General features: G+C 43.6%; 1 protein-coding gene across 1 annotated transcript in view; it reads left to right on the forward strand.

Moving 5' to 3' along the window:
- SPICE1 (spindle and centriole associated protein 1) overlaps positions 1–15,923 on the forward strand; it is a gene marked incomplete at its 5' end in the record, with an annotated part of 42,144 nt that overhangs the window by 2,441 nt on the left and 23,780 nt on the right. Inside the window, 4 exons of the mRNA XM_019548535.1 lie at positions 5,297–5,344; positions 6,348–6,494; positions 13,606–13,708; positions 14,547–14,668. Of these exons, the coding sequence (XP_019404080.1) occupies positions 5,297–5,344; positions 6,348–6,494; positions 13,606–13,708; positions 14,547–14,668 (420 nt within the window). The remainder of the gene's footprint in view (positions 1–5,296; positions 5,345–6,347; positions 6,495–13,605; positions 13,709–14,546; positions 14,669–15,923) is intronic.

Here is a 15,923-nt window from a genome sequence, read left to right on the forward strand (position 1 = left end):
TGGGGTCATTTGACCCCAGTATTCTTTCCTGCCATGGCAGGGGGTCGGACTAGATGATCTGTTCAGGTCCCTTCCGACCCTAGAAACTATGAAACCAAGCAGAGCACATGAGATGGAGCCACTTGCCCTTCAAGAGAGTGCAAAGAGCCAGTGAAATTTCTGGGAGACATGAACAGACATGAAAACATTCCTACAGTCTGCAGGATTCCTTCTGGCCAGAGCCTTCTTCCTGGTAAAATATACAGCCAGCTTGGCCAAGGCCACAGCCAGGAGGAAGCTGATCGGGAGGTCCCAGGGCTTGGTGGGGCCATGGATGGGGAGTGCGTAATAAACAGGTGAAGGGAATAGTGGAGCCAGATCCTCAGCAAGAGGTTCTGAAGGAGGCAGTGCAGGGACTGCAGCCTGGCACACTCCAGGTAGGCATGCGCTGGGGTCTCCCTCTGATTAATGACAACAGGAGACTGAGCCAAATGGACCTATGGTCCAACCAAGTAAATGGCAGTTCTTCTCTTCTTACATGTTCTTAGCTGGCAAGAAGCTAAGAACTAAGGATCACAAAATGAAATGAGGCAACAGTAAGTTTAAAAGTAACTAAAGGAAGCCTTTTTTTGCACAGCGTGTAATGAAAGTGTGGAGCTTGTTGTCCCAAGATGTTGTGGAAGCTGAGAGTTGTGCCAGGTTCAAAAAGGGATTGGACGCATTCTGGGAGGCAAGTGGCATCAGGAGCTATTGAGCATGGGAGTAAGGGGCACTGCCCAGGAATCAAACTTCCTAGCTTTTAAATTCCCATGAATCAAAATTTCTTAGCCCTGAAATGCTGGAGGCTGCAAGGGAGAGAGGAACCATAGTAAAACCCTGGTCGTACCCAATTCACTCTCTTTCCAGCATCCACTCTCTGCCCCTGTGTGACACGGGGCAAGATGGACCTGTGGTCTGATCCAGTCAATAGCAGTTATATTCTTATGTTCACTGTCTTACATGATTTATGTTTTGAAATGGGGTGCTTCTTACTTCGGAAAGCTATGGATGCTGCTTTGAGTCTCTAGGGAGACCTTGGGTCTAAAAAGCTTGGGAACTGCTGATCTAAAGCAGGGGTGTCAAGTTCATTTGGCAGGCAGCATGTGCTGGCCTTGGAGCTCTCTGTGCTTGTGGAACATGGGGCTGGCATGACTGCATGCAACATGTGCCCTGAACTGATCCCCCTGTGCTACACACATGGTGCAGTGTCAAGTACAGCACATGCACCCTGTGCAACATATGGGACCAGGAGCTGAGCATAAGGGTCAAGCCAGAGACCCACAGCCAGATCATAAAGCTCCATGGGTTGGATCCAGCCCACAGGCTGTATGTTTGATACTCCTGATCGAAAGGCTTCAAATGACAGACTGCCATGCAGCTTATTAATACACAATAGCAGTCTTAAATAAACTGGCAAGGCTAAGTATTCTTGGAATTGGGATAAAATAAATCTGCTTGAAGTCTGGATACCAAGTTGATCTTTTTTAAAGACCTGCAGACAAATTAAAACACCGGCTGCTGTCTTAGAGCAGGTGTGCAGGTGCCATTTTTATTTGGGGTTGCACTAACGCCTTCATTGTATATGTTTCTCATTTCCTGCTCCAACCTTTCCAGTGTGGTCATTTTGAGACCAGATGTTTTCAGATCTGTGATCTCTGCTGTCGATATGAATTTTTGGGAAAGTTTGAAGTAAAGCAATCCCTCTCTCTGAATGACAAAGTGTAGGAGAGGAAGAAAATAGTTTTCCCATTATAAAAAATGCTATAATTTTAATAGCCTTAACACCAAAACAGTTGAAGTTAGGAAGATAATGGCCCTTGCTCACTCTCACCCTCGTTTTTGTTCGTTTATGCTGAAGTAACCACTATTTTCCTTTGGTCTGATGAGTATACACAGCATTTGACTGGGGATGTTTACCTTTTCATCATGGCCTATACGAAATGCATTTTACTGGATTGTAGATGTACAGCCTCATGCTGCTTTTTGTTTCTGTTATATTGTGGTGTTTATGTTATCAGTGAGCATGTCTAGGCAAGATGCTTACTGCAGAGTTGACTAATTGACTGCTCAGTAAACATACAAAACTAATAAATTCCACAGCAGGGTAGTCTTGTAAAATACAAGTACTACACTGCTGCCAAGTTTTTTTCATGTGCAGCAGCACATATGTAGACACTATCCCGGCTGGCTGGGGGACAGGGTGCCTCAGTGTGGGGCTAGTTGGCAGGCAGCCCTCACTGAGGCGCGCTGCACCCCAGCCAGCTGCTCTGCAGCATGTGGAGATGTGAGCATATAAGAACCCCGTCTCCATGTGCTGCAGGGGGGGGTGACTGGGGTGCAGCACATGGAGGCAGGGGGAACAGCCAATCCAGGGTTGCTCCACAGTCTCCATGTGCTGCAGAGTGGCTGCCTGGGCACAGGCTTTCTTAGCATGGGGGCTATCTGCTGGCTAGCCCTGCACTAAGATAGCCCTGCCCCCTTGCAGCACAAGGAGCCCTGCTGGAGCAGCCCAGGGATGGCAGGCTGACCCCTTGGGTCCCCTCCAGCCAGGACTTACCCAACCAGGCTCGGCTCAATTGGCATCTCCAGAATCAAAAAACTCAGGACCAATAAGCCCCAGAGTTTATTTGTGCCCCTTAATTGCACATGTAGACATGCCCAGTAAGGTCCCATTTGCTCTGACTTCACAGTCATAACTTGCAAAATCAGCTCCTGTCTCTGGGATCTAAGCATCTGCACTAAAAGAAAGGAAAGAGGTATTTATCCATCTGTAGTGGCTTACATTAGTGGGAAATAAATGCAAAGATTTTATGATTTTGAAATCTGAGGGTTAAACAAGTTGGGTAACAGTGAATTGGGCCTAGTATGTGTATTCTGCAGAGAACCTTCTAAAAGAGAGCCTAGTGTGACTGATGCTACTTGTATATACCCACATACAGGCAGCCTGAAACAATAGCAGAATGTTGCATTTCATGCTGCATAAACTCTAGATAAAGATTGAAGCCTACCCATGGTAACCTCAGTTGACATTTAAAACCTTCAGTGCAAATCACAGAAGCACTTCAGCTTTGTAGTCATTGAATATCCCTGTCCCAAAATACAAAAACAGCCCCCAAGTACAGAATTGTACCCTGTCTCACAGCATGCTTCTTTTTCCACGTACCTCTGTCAAATTTTTGCAAAAGGTTGCCAACCCAGTTCTTCAATGCACTAGAGCAGGTGGGCAAAATGCGGCCCGTGAGCCGGATGCGGCCCACCAGGCCATTCTATCCAGCCCACGGGCCCCCTAAAAAATTTAGAAAATTAATATTTAGCTGCCCCTGGCAGCCTGTCATGCAGCCCTCAATGGCTTACCAAAACTCAGTAAGCATCCCTCCACCCAAAATAATTGCCTGCCCTTGCACTAAAGGCTTAAATTGCAGTGGGGTTAGCATAGTAACTGTATTATAAATGAAAGTACAGGATATAATTCATTTATTTACACTGTTTTTTCTACTTCTCTAAAAACGCTTTAGAATTTCCAACCTGCTGCATCTTTGCACCCTGAAAACCCAGGGAGCTGGGATCAAAACATAGGCAAAACTAATTACAGAATATTTTGGATCTTGTAAAATTAGTGAAGTACATGCTGTGAAGCCTTGATTCATTCACTCGCTTAAGCATCTCGTAAGGCCTCTGTCATTAAAATGCATGTGAGCTTGTGGTAAAAATTGTATTGATTTATTTCTTAGCAAGGAACTTATATTACCCACATCGCCATAGACCCTGGGTGCCTTACATTCTTTAATACAGGGCTGCCCTGTGAGCCATGTCCAAGGAGTTAAACCAAATATCAGAAACTTTTTGGGGCAGAGTGCCAAAAATACCTGCAACCTTGATTTGTAAGATGTTGGTGTGCCAGCAGGGGACAGTGGGGGAGCCGTGAAGGGCCCAATGCTTCTTGTGGCAATGCGGCCCCAGCCCCTTCCCCAAGGCATGAGTGCCAAGCAAAATGCCTTTGCATGCCACACTCTGACACACATGCCAGGGGTTGCCTACCCCTGAGTTAAACTGTGGCCTACATGGCTGCTGGAACTGCTCTTTGGTAAGGCTCCAAGACCCAGGGGTTTAACCCACTGCTTGCTCCCCTGACCTTTTGACCTGCTGCTGATTTGGGGGTCTTCAGTTTTGCTGGCAACTTAAATCAGCAGCAGGAGAAAAGGAGTGGGAGGAACATTAGTGTCCACTGCCTGAATTCTGGAGCTATACCAGCGCAGTGACAGCTCTGCTTTAATATCATATCTTGCAATACCGCAGTGAGGTAGGGTAATGCTCTTAGTCCAGCTTTACAGTTGAGTAATTGAGGTGTTCAGAAGCTATATGATTTACCAAAATCTGTGGAGGAGCCAGGACTTTAACCCAGGTCTCCTAATTTCTAGATAAATGCCTTACCCCCAACTTCTCTTCCCTTTGAGAAGCAATTTGATCACATAAATAAATAAGATAATGTAATTGTGTGTATGCACAAGGAAGCAGAGCGAAGGCTTCAGAGGTTATCTTAATATTGCCATATGTAAGAGAAAACTTGTTATGAGGGTTTGTGGAGGAGCCATGCGCATGAGAACGTGTCTGCAAGATGGCCAGCTAGCAGATTCACAAAGCTGGTCACCACAAGTTTGAACCAGTTAGAGCTTGTTTTGTAGTGACCTTGTGACCTCAAGTGTAAAAACCCAAGGCAGTGGAAATTTCCAAAGATGCGCGCGCATATATGCCTATGTATGCCTATATTTGCATATGTATGACCTGTTGGTATAAAAGGTGCTACCGAACTCAGTTCGGGGGAGCTCTTTGTCTTCTGGGCACTGAGTAACCCCTCTACAGAGAAATAAATCATCTTGCCGACGCTCCCTCGTTCTCTGCCTAATTGATCGCGGCTAGGAACGAGCCCAGCAAAAGGGATGAGATCAGTGCTCTTCGGTGTATGAGCACACCCTTCGGTGTATGGGTGCTATGCACTAGCTGATCCAATTTCCCCTACACATATCCCATCTCTTGAGTGCAAACTTCATTTTTCAATATAATTTTTTTTTGTTGGAATGCTGTATAGAATTGTAAACTAATCTGTACCAGATTTGCTCTTGCATTTTCTGCTCTGTAAACAAGCATTTACTTCTAAACCAACCAAACTCATTATTTTGGTAATTTAAAGAGTAAAACTGTAAAAGATTTTTTTCTTAAGTTTTATTCCTGTGTCTGTTTCTGTTCTTATGTTTGATGTGTACCCTTATTTATTCCACAGAGTACTGTCCATGATTTAACAGTGCACCAGGCAACTCCTGAGGACATAGTAAGTTTAAAATCTGTACAGTAAACTCTGGTAACCAGCACCTTACAAGCCAGCATGGTCTGTTAACCAGCATGCCAGCTTGTAAGGAAAAGTAAAACTGTAAGTGGCCACCATGGCACTTCTGGTTACTCTGAGCCCCCATGGCCCGGGGCAAAGCAGCTTGCACTGCCAAGCCCCCATGGGCCGGGGGCATAACAGGCTGTGCGGAGCCCGCAGGAGGGGTGGTGATGCGGCATGGGGGGTGGAGGGACGCCCCAGATGTGGTGGGAGAAGCAGCAGCCATGGCTGCTCAATTAACTGGCATATTTTGTTATCGGGCATCCCCCATTCCCGGGGGATGCTGGATAACAGAGCTTTTATTGTATTTGCCTCTCCTCTATAGCAAGATTATCTATTGGTCATCTACTATAAATATTTACCTTTGTTGATATGGGGTATGTTGCTGGCGACACTTTCTCTCTCTCCCTTGTGTACCAAACACTTCTTTTAACCATGACAATTGTATCCAGAGCATCCTCCTATTTTTTAACAGTCCTGTTTTATGTAATGTCTGTAAAAGACAGTTTAATTGCCTTTCTGATATATCTCCTACTGTGTATATCTAGAATATTTTTCACTGTGTTGTGATGCACAGATTAAAAACTTCAAGGGTAAGTCTCAACTTGAATTTTAATGTAGAGTGTGTGATGTTTTTCTTATTGTTGTAAAAAAAACTGGTTCATTCAGTAATATAGGGCAGATAAAGTACATATAATATATGTTTAACATAATATATGTTTATGTGCATCTCCTTCCCTTTTTGTTTTATGAAATAACTTATTGTTTTCGCCATCGTAGGTGACATTCTGATGTCACTGATATTATCCTGACTTCCTGGCACCCAAAGCATGAGATGGTAACATTAAAATAAGAAAATCTGTTGACCTTAACCTGCTGCCTGTAATAATAGTACTTTAGCTTATCCCTTGATTTTTGAACCAGGTTTTCTTCCATGTTTATGTAGTTGCGACGCCATGAGATACATAAGTCAAAGAATAAAGCGTTGGTGCACTTGGAGCTACAAGAGAAAGCACTGAAAAGAAAAATAAAGAAGCAGAGGCATGGGGCTCCTGATTCCCTGGAGAAAAGGAAGTTGGCCCTCATGCGAGAGGTGAGGACATTCAGCGTAAACTACTTGTTTCCCAATAGCAAGAAGCAAAAGCTTTGCCACTTCCTCCTCTCCTCTACAAAGGATGTGTAATAGCACTGGACAGTTGTTCTCAAGTGTAGGCCAAAATTCCCTGCCCTGGCTGAATCCTCCCCCTAGTGAAGCTCTGTTACAGCTCTCTGTGCCCTGTCCTTTCTGTCCTGCACGTGGCACTGTACAGATCTTAGCAGAACTAAACTCCAAGCTGTGCATGGGACACGCATCCTATGCATGCTTCTCATCCTACCCCAGCCACTAAATGCCCCCTTATTTAGTCAAAATGCAATAATTCTTATGCTTGGGGAGCCTCTGCACTTGCTATGACTGGATTTATTTAAAGGAAAGAAGAGAGTGAGTAGGAGCAAAAAGGGAGAAATTCAGTGAGAGACGAGGGGAAAAAATTGGCAAAACAAGGCCTGAGGAGTTGTAGCTCTTGGCAGATGCTTTAGTAACAGTATTCTTCAGCTGGGAATTGAGTTTAGTTTTTTTGCTGTTTGGCCCTGTCTTAAGCACTCTGCTAACATTATTGTGCTTAGTTTTGAGTTTTCAGTGCAGCCAGTTAGGACACAGTAACCTCTCACTAACTGAAATTATTCCCCTGTTTCCATGCTGAAAATTATTCCCTCTGCAAACTCAAATTATACTACTCATTCACTTTCAGTCACAATCAGCAATTGTACAAAAGACGGCTGGACTAGGCAAAGAAGGCTCTTTTTGCTGGAGGAGGGTGTTGACAAGCAGTATACACGTGGTAATTGAGATAGCTACAGCTTAGTAAACCTGTCAATAGCCTTCAAGGTAATTACAGGAGACCTTCTCTCGCTCCTTTTGCAAATTCAGCTGGGAGATTAAACATCAAGAAACCTGTATCTGATATCATCAAGATCATTGGAGTTTAGCACAGAAGAAAATAACCTGAACTCTGTTTTAAACTCTGTTCTCTACAAATAAAATGTGTTAAGGAAAATATGCATATGCTCGGTGTAAAATTTTAATAAGCACCTGAAGCACTCAGATCTTCTCTCCAGATTTTTACAACAGACTGCCAAATAGACATTAATGAAATGTTCGAAAACAATTAATTTCTAGGCAAGTATACAAAATACCATAAAGTACCAAGCAGTTGGATAGGAGTACACTGGGACCCATTCCTATTGCAAGGAAAAGTGTGGGGATGCAGTCAGGAAGGCCGACTGCACCTTGTCATGCATCCACAGATGCATCTCTAGCAAGTCCAAGGAGGTGATCCTCCCCCTCTACACGACACTGGTCAGGCTGCAGCTGGAGTACTGCATCCAGTTCTGGGCGCCGCACTTCAGGAGGGATGTGGACAATGTGGAGGGGGTCCAGAGGAGGCCACTCACTCGCATGGTCAGGGGGCAGCAGGGCAGGCCTTATGAGGAGAGGCTACCGGACCTGAACCTGTTCAGCCTCCACAAGAGAAGGCTGAGGGGGGATCTAGTCGCCTGTTACAAACTAGTCAGAGGGGACCAGCAGGCACTGGGGGGGTCCCTGTTCCCCTGAGCACTACTTCGCTGTCAGGGCAGCTAGGATCTGGAATCAACTTCCAAGCAAAGTGGTGCTGGCTCCTACCCTGGGGGTCTTTAAGACAGGCTAGACAGTCACCTTGCTGGGGTCATTTGACCCCAGTACTCTTTTCTGCCGTGGCTTGATGATCTGCTTAGGTCCCTTCTGACCCTACTGACTATGAAACTATGAAAAATGCATTTGGAGGGAAGCAGTCCAGAAGGTTTTGAAGGTTGCTAGAAACATAAACTGCTCTCTGACTTACACAATTCAGAAATGGAAGCCTAATGATTAAGAAAGTGTTTTCTGTGAGGTTTTTTTATTGTTCTTCTACCCCTTGGTGACTTGTCCGTTTTCCATCTTAATCTGCTCTCTAGGCCGCCTCTTTAAGAGAAACTTTTTAATAAGTCTAGTCTTATATATACAAATGTATAGAAGAATAGCCACATGTTTATATGATTGTCATCACCAAGACATGCTCACAGCTCTAAGGAAGGAAGAATACAATCTACTGCCATTGCTTGCGATATCACTACCTTCTTGTCTGCTGGAAGAAAGGGGTGTGGGAGACCTGTAGCTTAAGTCCTGTTCAATGGTGAATGGCAGAAGATTTATACTGTTGTGGATGGTGAGGTGAACATTCTTTCTGTCTTCCATTGCAGAGGTTGGTTAGTCTGTTCAGTTGTCTTGCTGGCTTTTCAGTCTGGTACTGTGAGATCTTGCCTGTCCAGGGTCCCTTGTCACTTCTCCATTTGGAGGGGGCAGAAATGAGATAAGGAAGAGATCACCAGTGTGGTTCCTTTCTGACTGTAGATCAAAGAAAGAATTATGATTTTTTTTATTAAAAATGGCAAAACAGTTGAATTGGGAGTGCTCAGTACAAGACATATTTTGATTTTACAGTGTCATTTGGTTTCAAACTCTTACTGAGAAGGGATTATAAATGCTTAGATAACACGATATGTCTCTAATAACATAAAACAATTAGATTATAAATATTAGTATATTGAGCCAGGGACATGTGTTTAGTGGGTACCTGCTGGTAGCAATGTTAGGACTAGTCTGATTTAATCATCTTTCCAAGTGATCTGGAGCAGACAGAAAGTGGCATGTTAATGATGAGACTAATCTGAAGTTGCCAGTGAAGCCAGGGAAGAAATATGAAGAGGTCTGGAGAGACTAGAAGGATAATATTATGTTCTTTTCTGCTTCATTCTAGCAAGTGCTAACAAATCTGTGGGGAGCTGAAATACAAGGGCTGAGTGGGAGAGGGAATCTTGGGAAGCAGTGAAGCTGAAAAGAACTAGAGGGGAGGGTGAAAACAAATAAACTAGTTTAAATTGTCGTTGTGGCTCCACAAATGCTTAATTCAGGTTTTGTCTCCTTGTACAGAAGCTGCATGTCTTACAACAGAAAGATAATATTATACATATATTTAATATGTGGACACTACCTCAGTAAAAGGACAGTACAGTTGTAGTGCAGAGCAGTTCAGTTGAATAGTGGTCTGGAAGAGCTGACTTGCAGGGTGAAATCAAAAATGGTATCTAGTTTAACACGTAGCCAAACTAAATATAAGGAAGGCTACAAAAGTATGCAGATTTAGTGTGATATATAACTAGGGCTCAAAATAAGCAGTGTAACACAAGCTGGATAGATGGGGCAACACTTCTTTTTTACTTACTGATTTGTATTTTTTAAATTAGACTGATGGCATTTTTAGCAAATGTCCAGTATGGAATGGTTTGTTATCGGGGACCTTCAGTGAGGATGTCAGTTGCCTTTATAATAAGTCTTTATCCCTCTCACCCTATTAGATCATTCAGCCCAACTGTTATAATTAACAAGGAGTGTGAAGTGGAATTTTTTGATTAGTTGTGTGAGGAAAGGAGCGGCTCCTTTCTTTTTTTGTTGGGCACATCTGAAGTGACGCTTGCATTTCGAAATAAAAGCAGCTTCCCTAGATACACTGTCTATTTTATTGTGGTGAATTGGAACGTAGAAGTGTCTGAATTTCTCTTGAGATTTAGAAATAAATGTCTTCTTTTCCAGTTTTTAAAAGTAATCACTTGCATTTTTGTTCATGGTTAGTTTCTGCCCAGGAAAAGACATTTGGCAGGAAGCCAACTCAGATAAGTGTTGTGCTTACTTCTAAGCAGAAGGCCCATGAGTACCCTCTCTTGCAGAAGTTAGCTGCAGCCCTATGGAAGGTTTTTTTTTTTCCTCTGTGCTGAGATGATTAGGCTTCATGTAGAATATTGAATGCAGTTCTGGGTTTCTCATTTTAAGAGGGATTTGAAAGTTGCCAAGGATCCTGAAGGAATTGTAAAGCAAGCCATATGAGAAGAGGTTGGAAGAGCAGGGCATATTTTAGTTTGAAAGAAAGGAGATTGATGTAGGGAGATGGGATAGCAGTTTTTACACATTTGAAAGCCTGCTATAAAAGCAGTTTTCCCCTGCTGTAGAGGGCATGATATGAAAAAGTGGGTTTAAAATACAGCAGAGCAGACTTAGATTAGATGCCAGGAAAGTTTTGAAACATCCTTCGTTGGAGGGGTTCAGAAGGAGACTGGATAAGCATTTGGCAGGGATGATTTAGTAATAATATTCCCAACTTGATGCAGAGTTTGAAACAGATGAACTCTGGGGTCCATTCCAACTCAGTGGTTCTGTATTTCTGTACCTCCCCATTTTGGGTGACCTTTCATGGTTCCTTTAGGCTGTCTGTCATGACAGGCAATAGTCACAGAACAAGTACATTCTTGGGAAGCTCTGGCCCTTGTTTGGGTAGATTCCAAATATTTGAACAAGAGTCTGTATCTGCTAGGGAAAACTAAAGTGATGTGCTTATAGCAACTTGTGTTGCTAGGTGCAGGCTGCTTCATTCTGTACTAGCTGGAGCCCTTTCAGGGTGTTGTGGCTTTATAGATTTGAGTTTCAGTAATTAAAGTTGAATGGCATGAATACCTGGGTCACTGTAGCCAGGTCTGAATCTCATCAGCGGGGCATCATCTCTTGGCATTTGGCAGATGTGGATCTGCCCCAGCATTTTGGCCATCCAGTAGTTCTGAAGGCTTTAAAAGATCTAGATTGTTAGACTGGTTGTTACTCCTGCCACAGTGATATTTAGTTTCAGAGGAGAAAAAGGTGGAACAGAGGTAACAACCAGCTTTCCTCTCAGTGTCGCCAGGTCTCAGCTTCACCTAGCCAATTCATCCAAGGGCTGATTGATTCTTCCAAGGCAGTGAGAGAGCTGAGATATGGCTCTGCTTAGCTGTGAGACAAAGGAACTGTAAAGCCAAACGTTCCCTGGGTACTGCTAACATGTTGATATTTCTGTGACCAGCTTTTCTAACAGTTCTATCCTGATATTGAACAAATTGAGGGAAAAGATTAAATCTTGTGGGGCTCTAAAAATGGAAACTCTAGCCGTGTAGGGCCAGCTCTCCATATAACTTACTGGGTTTAGTCTGCAAAATGACCCAAGTTGTTTCAAGGTATATTTGTTTATCGTGTATGTAGCCTTTTTCAGGACAGAACTGTCTGGTGCTGCAGGAAGCAGTGGATGAAGATGGCCATGATTTGCTTATCAGCAAATTAGCAGTGCTGATTCATTGGAGCCATAAGGACTCTCTCCAGCTACCTGAGCTGTCCTAGGGTTTCCAGTAGTCTTCATCATGTCGTACCTAGTATACTTGGAAAATACTTTTCTCCATAAGGCATCCGTGGTGGACTTCATGGATTTTCCTTTCTCCTCCTGTCTCTGGAAGAAGAGCAAAGGACTATGGGGTTATCTTCCCTTTTGGTTACAACAGAATTAATTTTCAGACAGAGGATGATCTGAAAATTGATCTTACTTTCCTAGTCGCATCTCCTCTAGAGACTGAATCCTTTTGACAAAAAGGCTTACCGTGGTTTTCATAGGACTTATCTTGGATTTTTGAGAGGGGTCTCAGACGAGTACATCAGTCTGCATAAACCAGGAAAGAAGATAGAGGGTTACTGAGAGTTTGATTTTAACCTGTTGAGGACCCTTAAGACCATCTTCAAGGTCTTGAACTAGGGAATTGTGATGAACTAGAACAGGCGTTTCCCAACTGTGGTATACACAAGACATCTCTGTGGGGTATGTGGGAAAAATTGTGTAATGGCAGATTTAATTTTCATTATAATAATAATTGGCATTTAAGGGGTTAAAATACAAGATGTATGCTGGTAGGGGCCTTTGGGCAGCTGGTGAATGGGGAAGGGGTTTCACAATAAAAAAAGTTTGGGAATCCCTATACTAGAAGAATAGTACAGGGAATTAAATGTTCATAATAGCCTTTTCATTTAAGGATGGGGTTGGTGAATTTTTTGCAGAAATCAGAATTTCCACATCCAGCTTCCCATAATCTGAAGTAGGGGTCAGCAACATTTTTGGGCAGAGTGCCAAAAAAATCCACAACCTCAACTTGTAATATGTTGGGGTGCCGGGGTAGACGGCAGGGGAGTGGCAAGGGGCACAATCCTTGTGGCAGCCCAGCACCAGCCACTTCCCCAAGATGTGCATGCCAAGCAAAATACCTTCATATGCCATGGTTTGGCACACGTGCTGGGGATTGCCTACTCCTGATCTAAACTATTAGAGCAGGGCTGACCAACTTCAGAATATCTGGAGATCACACACTGCACTGATTGCAGACCCTGGGCTGCAAAACATGCAGGCCGCATGCTATGGGGGCCCCAAGCTGCACAGGTTCCCCAGGACCCCCCCCACAATTTGCAGCTCTCCCCGTCACTATATGAGCTTCCCTCTTGATGCTGCTATCACATGGGCAGGTCCCCTGCCACTGTGCTGTCCTGTCCCAAAGCAGAAGGAGTGGAGGGAGTGGTGGCTGGGTAGGAGCCCTTGGCCCACCCCTTTGAAACAGTCTGCAGGCTACCAATTGAACAATCATGCTTTAGAGGAATCTATGATGCTGACAGGTACCTGGAGGTCCTGGACACTGCTTTGTGCACTTCTCATTTATCTTGCTGTAAGAGAAGAGAAGCTAGACACTGGGTAGTTTGCATACAAGCTTGCTGCTGTTGAACAGCAATTCTTTGGTACTGGTTGGAAGGTTTCATATATTAGGCCACTTTTGTTGTCTTCTCATGCTCTTTATGGAGCTTATCTCTGGCATATGTCCATTATTTGACATAGCATTTCTCAAGTTGTAAGAAGAAAAAAGGATCAAGTCTGTTGTTGTGGGGGCAGTAATAATAACTGGTTACTTACCATAAATCCTGGTTTTCTTACAGGCACGTGTAATAATTCTAGTTGCTTTAAAAATTGGGTCTTTTGTTTTTTCTAGATTCTGATTGATGCCTCTCAATCTTGGGCACAAGTTTGTACTGTACATGTAATTAAACCCTTATTTGTTGGCTGCTTATTTATTCTGCAACTAACTGCTGAAAACAACAATACTCAAATCCCTCTTTGTAAGCCTTCTCCTCAACCTCATTTTGGGGAAATCTATCTGTGCCTAATGCTATACAATATCTCTTGTTCTGTGCTTCCTTTCAGATTCTATCTGACCAGTACCAGCTGCAAGATGTGTTGGAAAGATCTGATCAGGCCATGGCTGTGGTGAAGGACCTGTTTGGGGATGCTCCTCGCAGACACGCAGGTAAATCATCTCCTCTGTATAAGAGCTTGTTTAAGATTACAACACTTGCTTTATAAATATAGTTTTGCTTCACAAGCTTGTACAAGGTATATTTTGATTTATTGGCTAGTTTTGATGTTTTGGTAGGTAAGATAACACAACTGATCCTGTTAATGTAGGGCAAAGGAGAACCAACTCAAACAAAATACTATAGATCAGGATAAGACCTAGTGTGGGAAGGCAAATTATCCTATATCAGCCTCTTAGGGTTTTTACACATTCCCCTGAAACGTGCAGTACTGGTCGCTTTTAGAGTTAAGATGCTTGATTTGAAGGACCTGAGGTCTGATGTGGTAGGGCAGATCATGTTTTACTGAATGGCCTTGGTACATAGTCTTGGCTGCCATTTATGGTTTGTTACTTATGTATGAATGAGGTTGCTCCCTTGCTCATGATCTACCTTTAGGGTATTGCCTCATTAAGGAGAATGGTGGGCTTCTTTGATTCAGGTTCTAGATATTTATTCCTCTCTCTGTATAGACTGCCATTTCCCTTTTTCGCTTTTAATGACCATTTGTCTTGGCATGAACACAAGTTTCCCTGACTACAGCATTATTACACTCCCAGGACTATGTAATGTAACCTTGTGGCTGGTTGCTAGGAGTTACACAGAAGTGGCATTCACCTTCCTGTTCACTTGCACGACCTGGTGCAGAAAGAGAAGGTGCTTACTTGCTGGTGTGGAAGTCATGAGATAGTGGTAGGAGTGGGACCAGCAGTAATGACCTGTAAACAGTCCTTTGCTTGCCACAAGCCCATTTGTGTTCTGTGATTTCCTGACCGTCTCTGTCTGCTTTAGGTTTCCCTAATGTAACCATGGCTCCAGACTGTGACCTGGAATACTCCCAAAGTCCCATTATACAAAAACGTGATCCTCCCACCCAGCTTTCCATCCTCAGTGAGTCTGTCATGGATTCCCAGGTAAGGTACTCTGTGTGTGGGCTGCATTTTAGGACAGCAAATGCAACGGCACTGTGTTATGGAGAGTTCTATGGCTGGTTTCATTCGCACAGAAGTTAGGAACGTCGAAGTTAGGGATCTAAAGCAAGCTTAAGTAAGCTGTCTTGTTATGCTATGTGTAATTTTAAAACTCATGCTTAACATTGCATTGACTTAGAAACTTACACAGAAGAGTTTATTTTGGCATGAATTCTGAACCTGTGTACACGAAGTATCAACTTTTATGTTGAATTACCCTGATTTCATTTATGTTACCCTATTTTTTAAATACAGAAGTTACATAGAACTGATTAACTTTAGATTGAAAGTGGCTTCTGACCGTGTTTAGTGGCATGCATTCTCTTGAAAATACATGATATAAGCCATTAAAGACGCCGTCAGCTTAGGCAGATAGCCTTTTAAATCATGCAAGTAGCCCTAGCATTTGCCTGCACTGAAATGCAGACACAAATCCTTTTGATTTCACTATTGAAGGCCCTACCTAAGCCACCTTAAGCACGCCTGTTACTTAGTGTGTGAACAGCCTGCTCTTGGCTTTTTTGGTTTCAGACACTGTTCAGCCATTTTGTTAAGGCTTGCCTAGAGCTCCTCATCTCTCATAGTTCCCTTGACATTGACAGGTCTAGTCAGTTTCAAGCCTACTATTAACTTACCAATGACAGTGTTTGAGATGGGATAGAGGAGTTAACTGCCTACCCTGCATATCTGATTGCCAAACAAGCCTGCTGTAGGCAACATAGACTGTATATTGGAGAGCCTATATTTTAGTGCATGGATATTTCTGTGTGTGTGTTTCTCTGCCTGTGTGGCTATGCACCTGACTGCTCTTAAAGGGGGCATCTACATGTGTGCTTTACTGCAGAGTTGACTAATTGTTATTATTGACTCCAGGATGAACATGAGCCACCAATGCAAGGAAGCTATCAGTAAGGCTAACCGCAGCTTGTCTTGCATCTACAGATGCATCACAAGCAGGTCCAGGGAGGTGATCCTTCCTGTCTGTGCAGCACTGGTAAGGCCACAGTTGGAGTACTGTGTCCAGTTCTGGGCACTGCACTTCAAGAGGGATGTGGCTAGCATTGAGAGGGTCCAGAGGAGGGCCACTTGCATGGTCAAAGGGCAGCGGGGCAGGGCCTACGAAGAAAGGCTAAAGAACCTGAACCTATTCAGCCTCCACAAGAGAAGGCTGAGAGGGGATTTGGTGGCTGTTTACAAA

Source organism: Crocodylus porosus, unplaced genomic scaffold (genome assembly GCF_001723895.1).
Source record: "Crocodylus porosus isolate Cpor-Errol unplaced genomic scaffold, CroPor_comp1, whole genome shotgun sequence".
NCBI classification, from domain to species: domain Eukaryota; kingdom Metazoa; phylum Chordata; order Crocodylia; family Crocodylidae; genus Crocodylus; species Crocodylus porosus.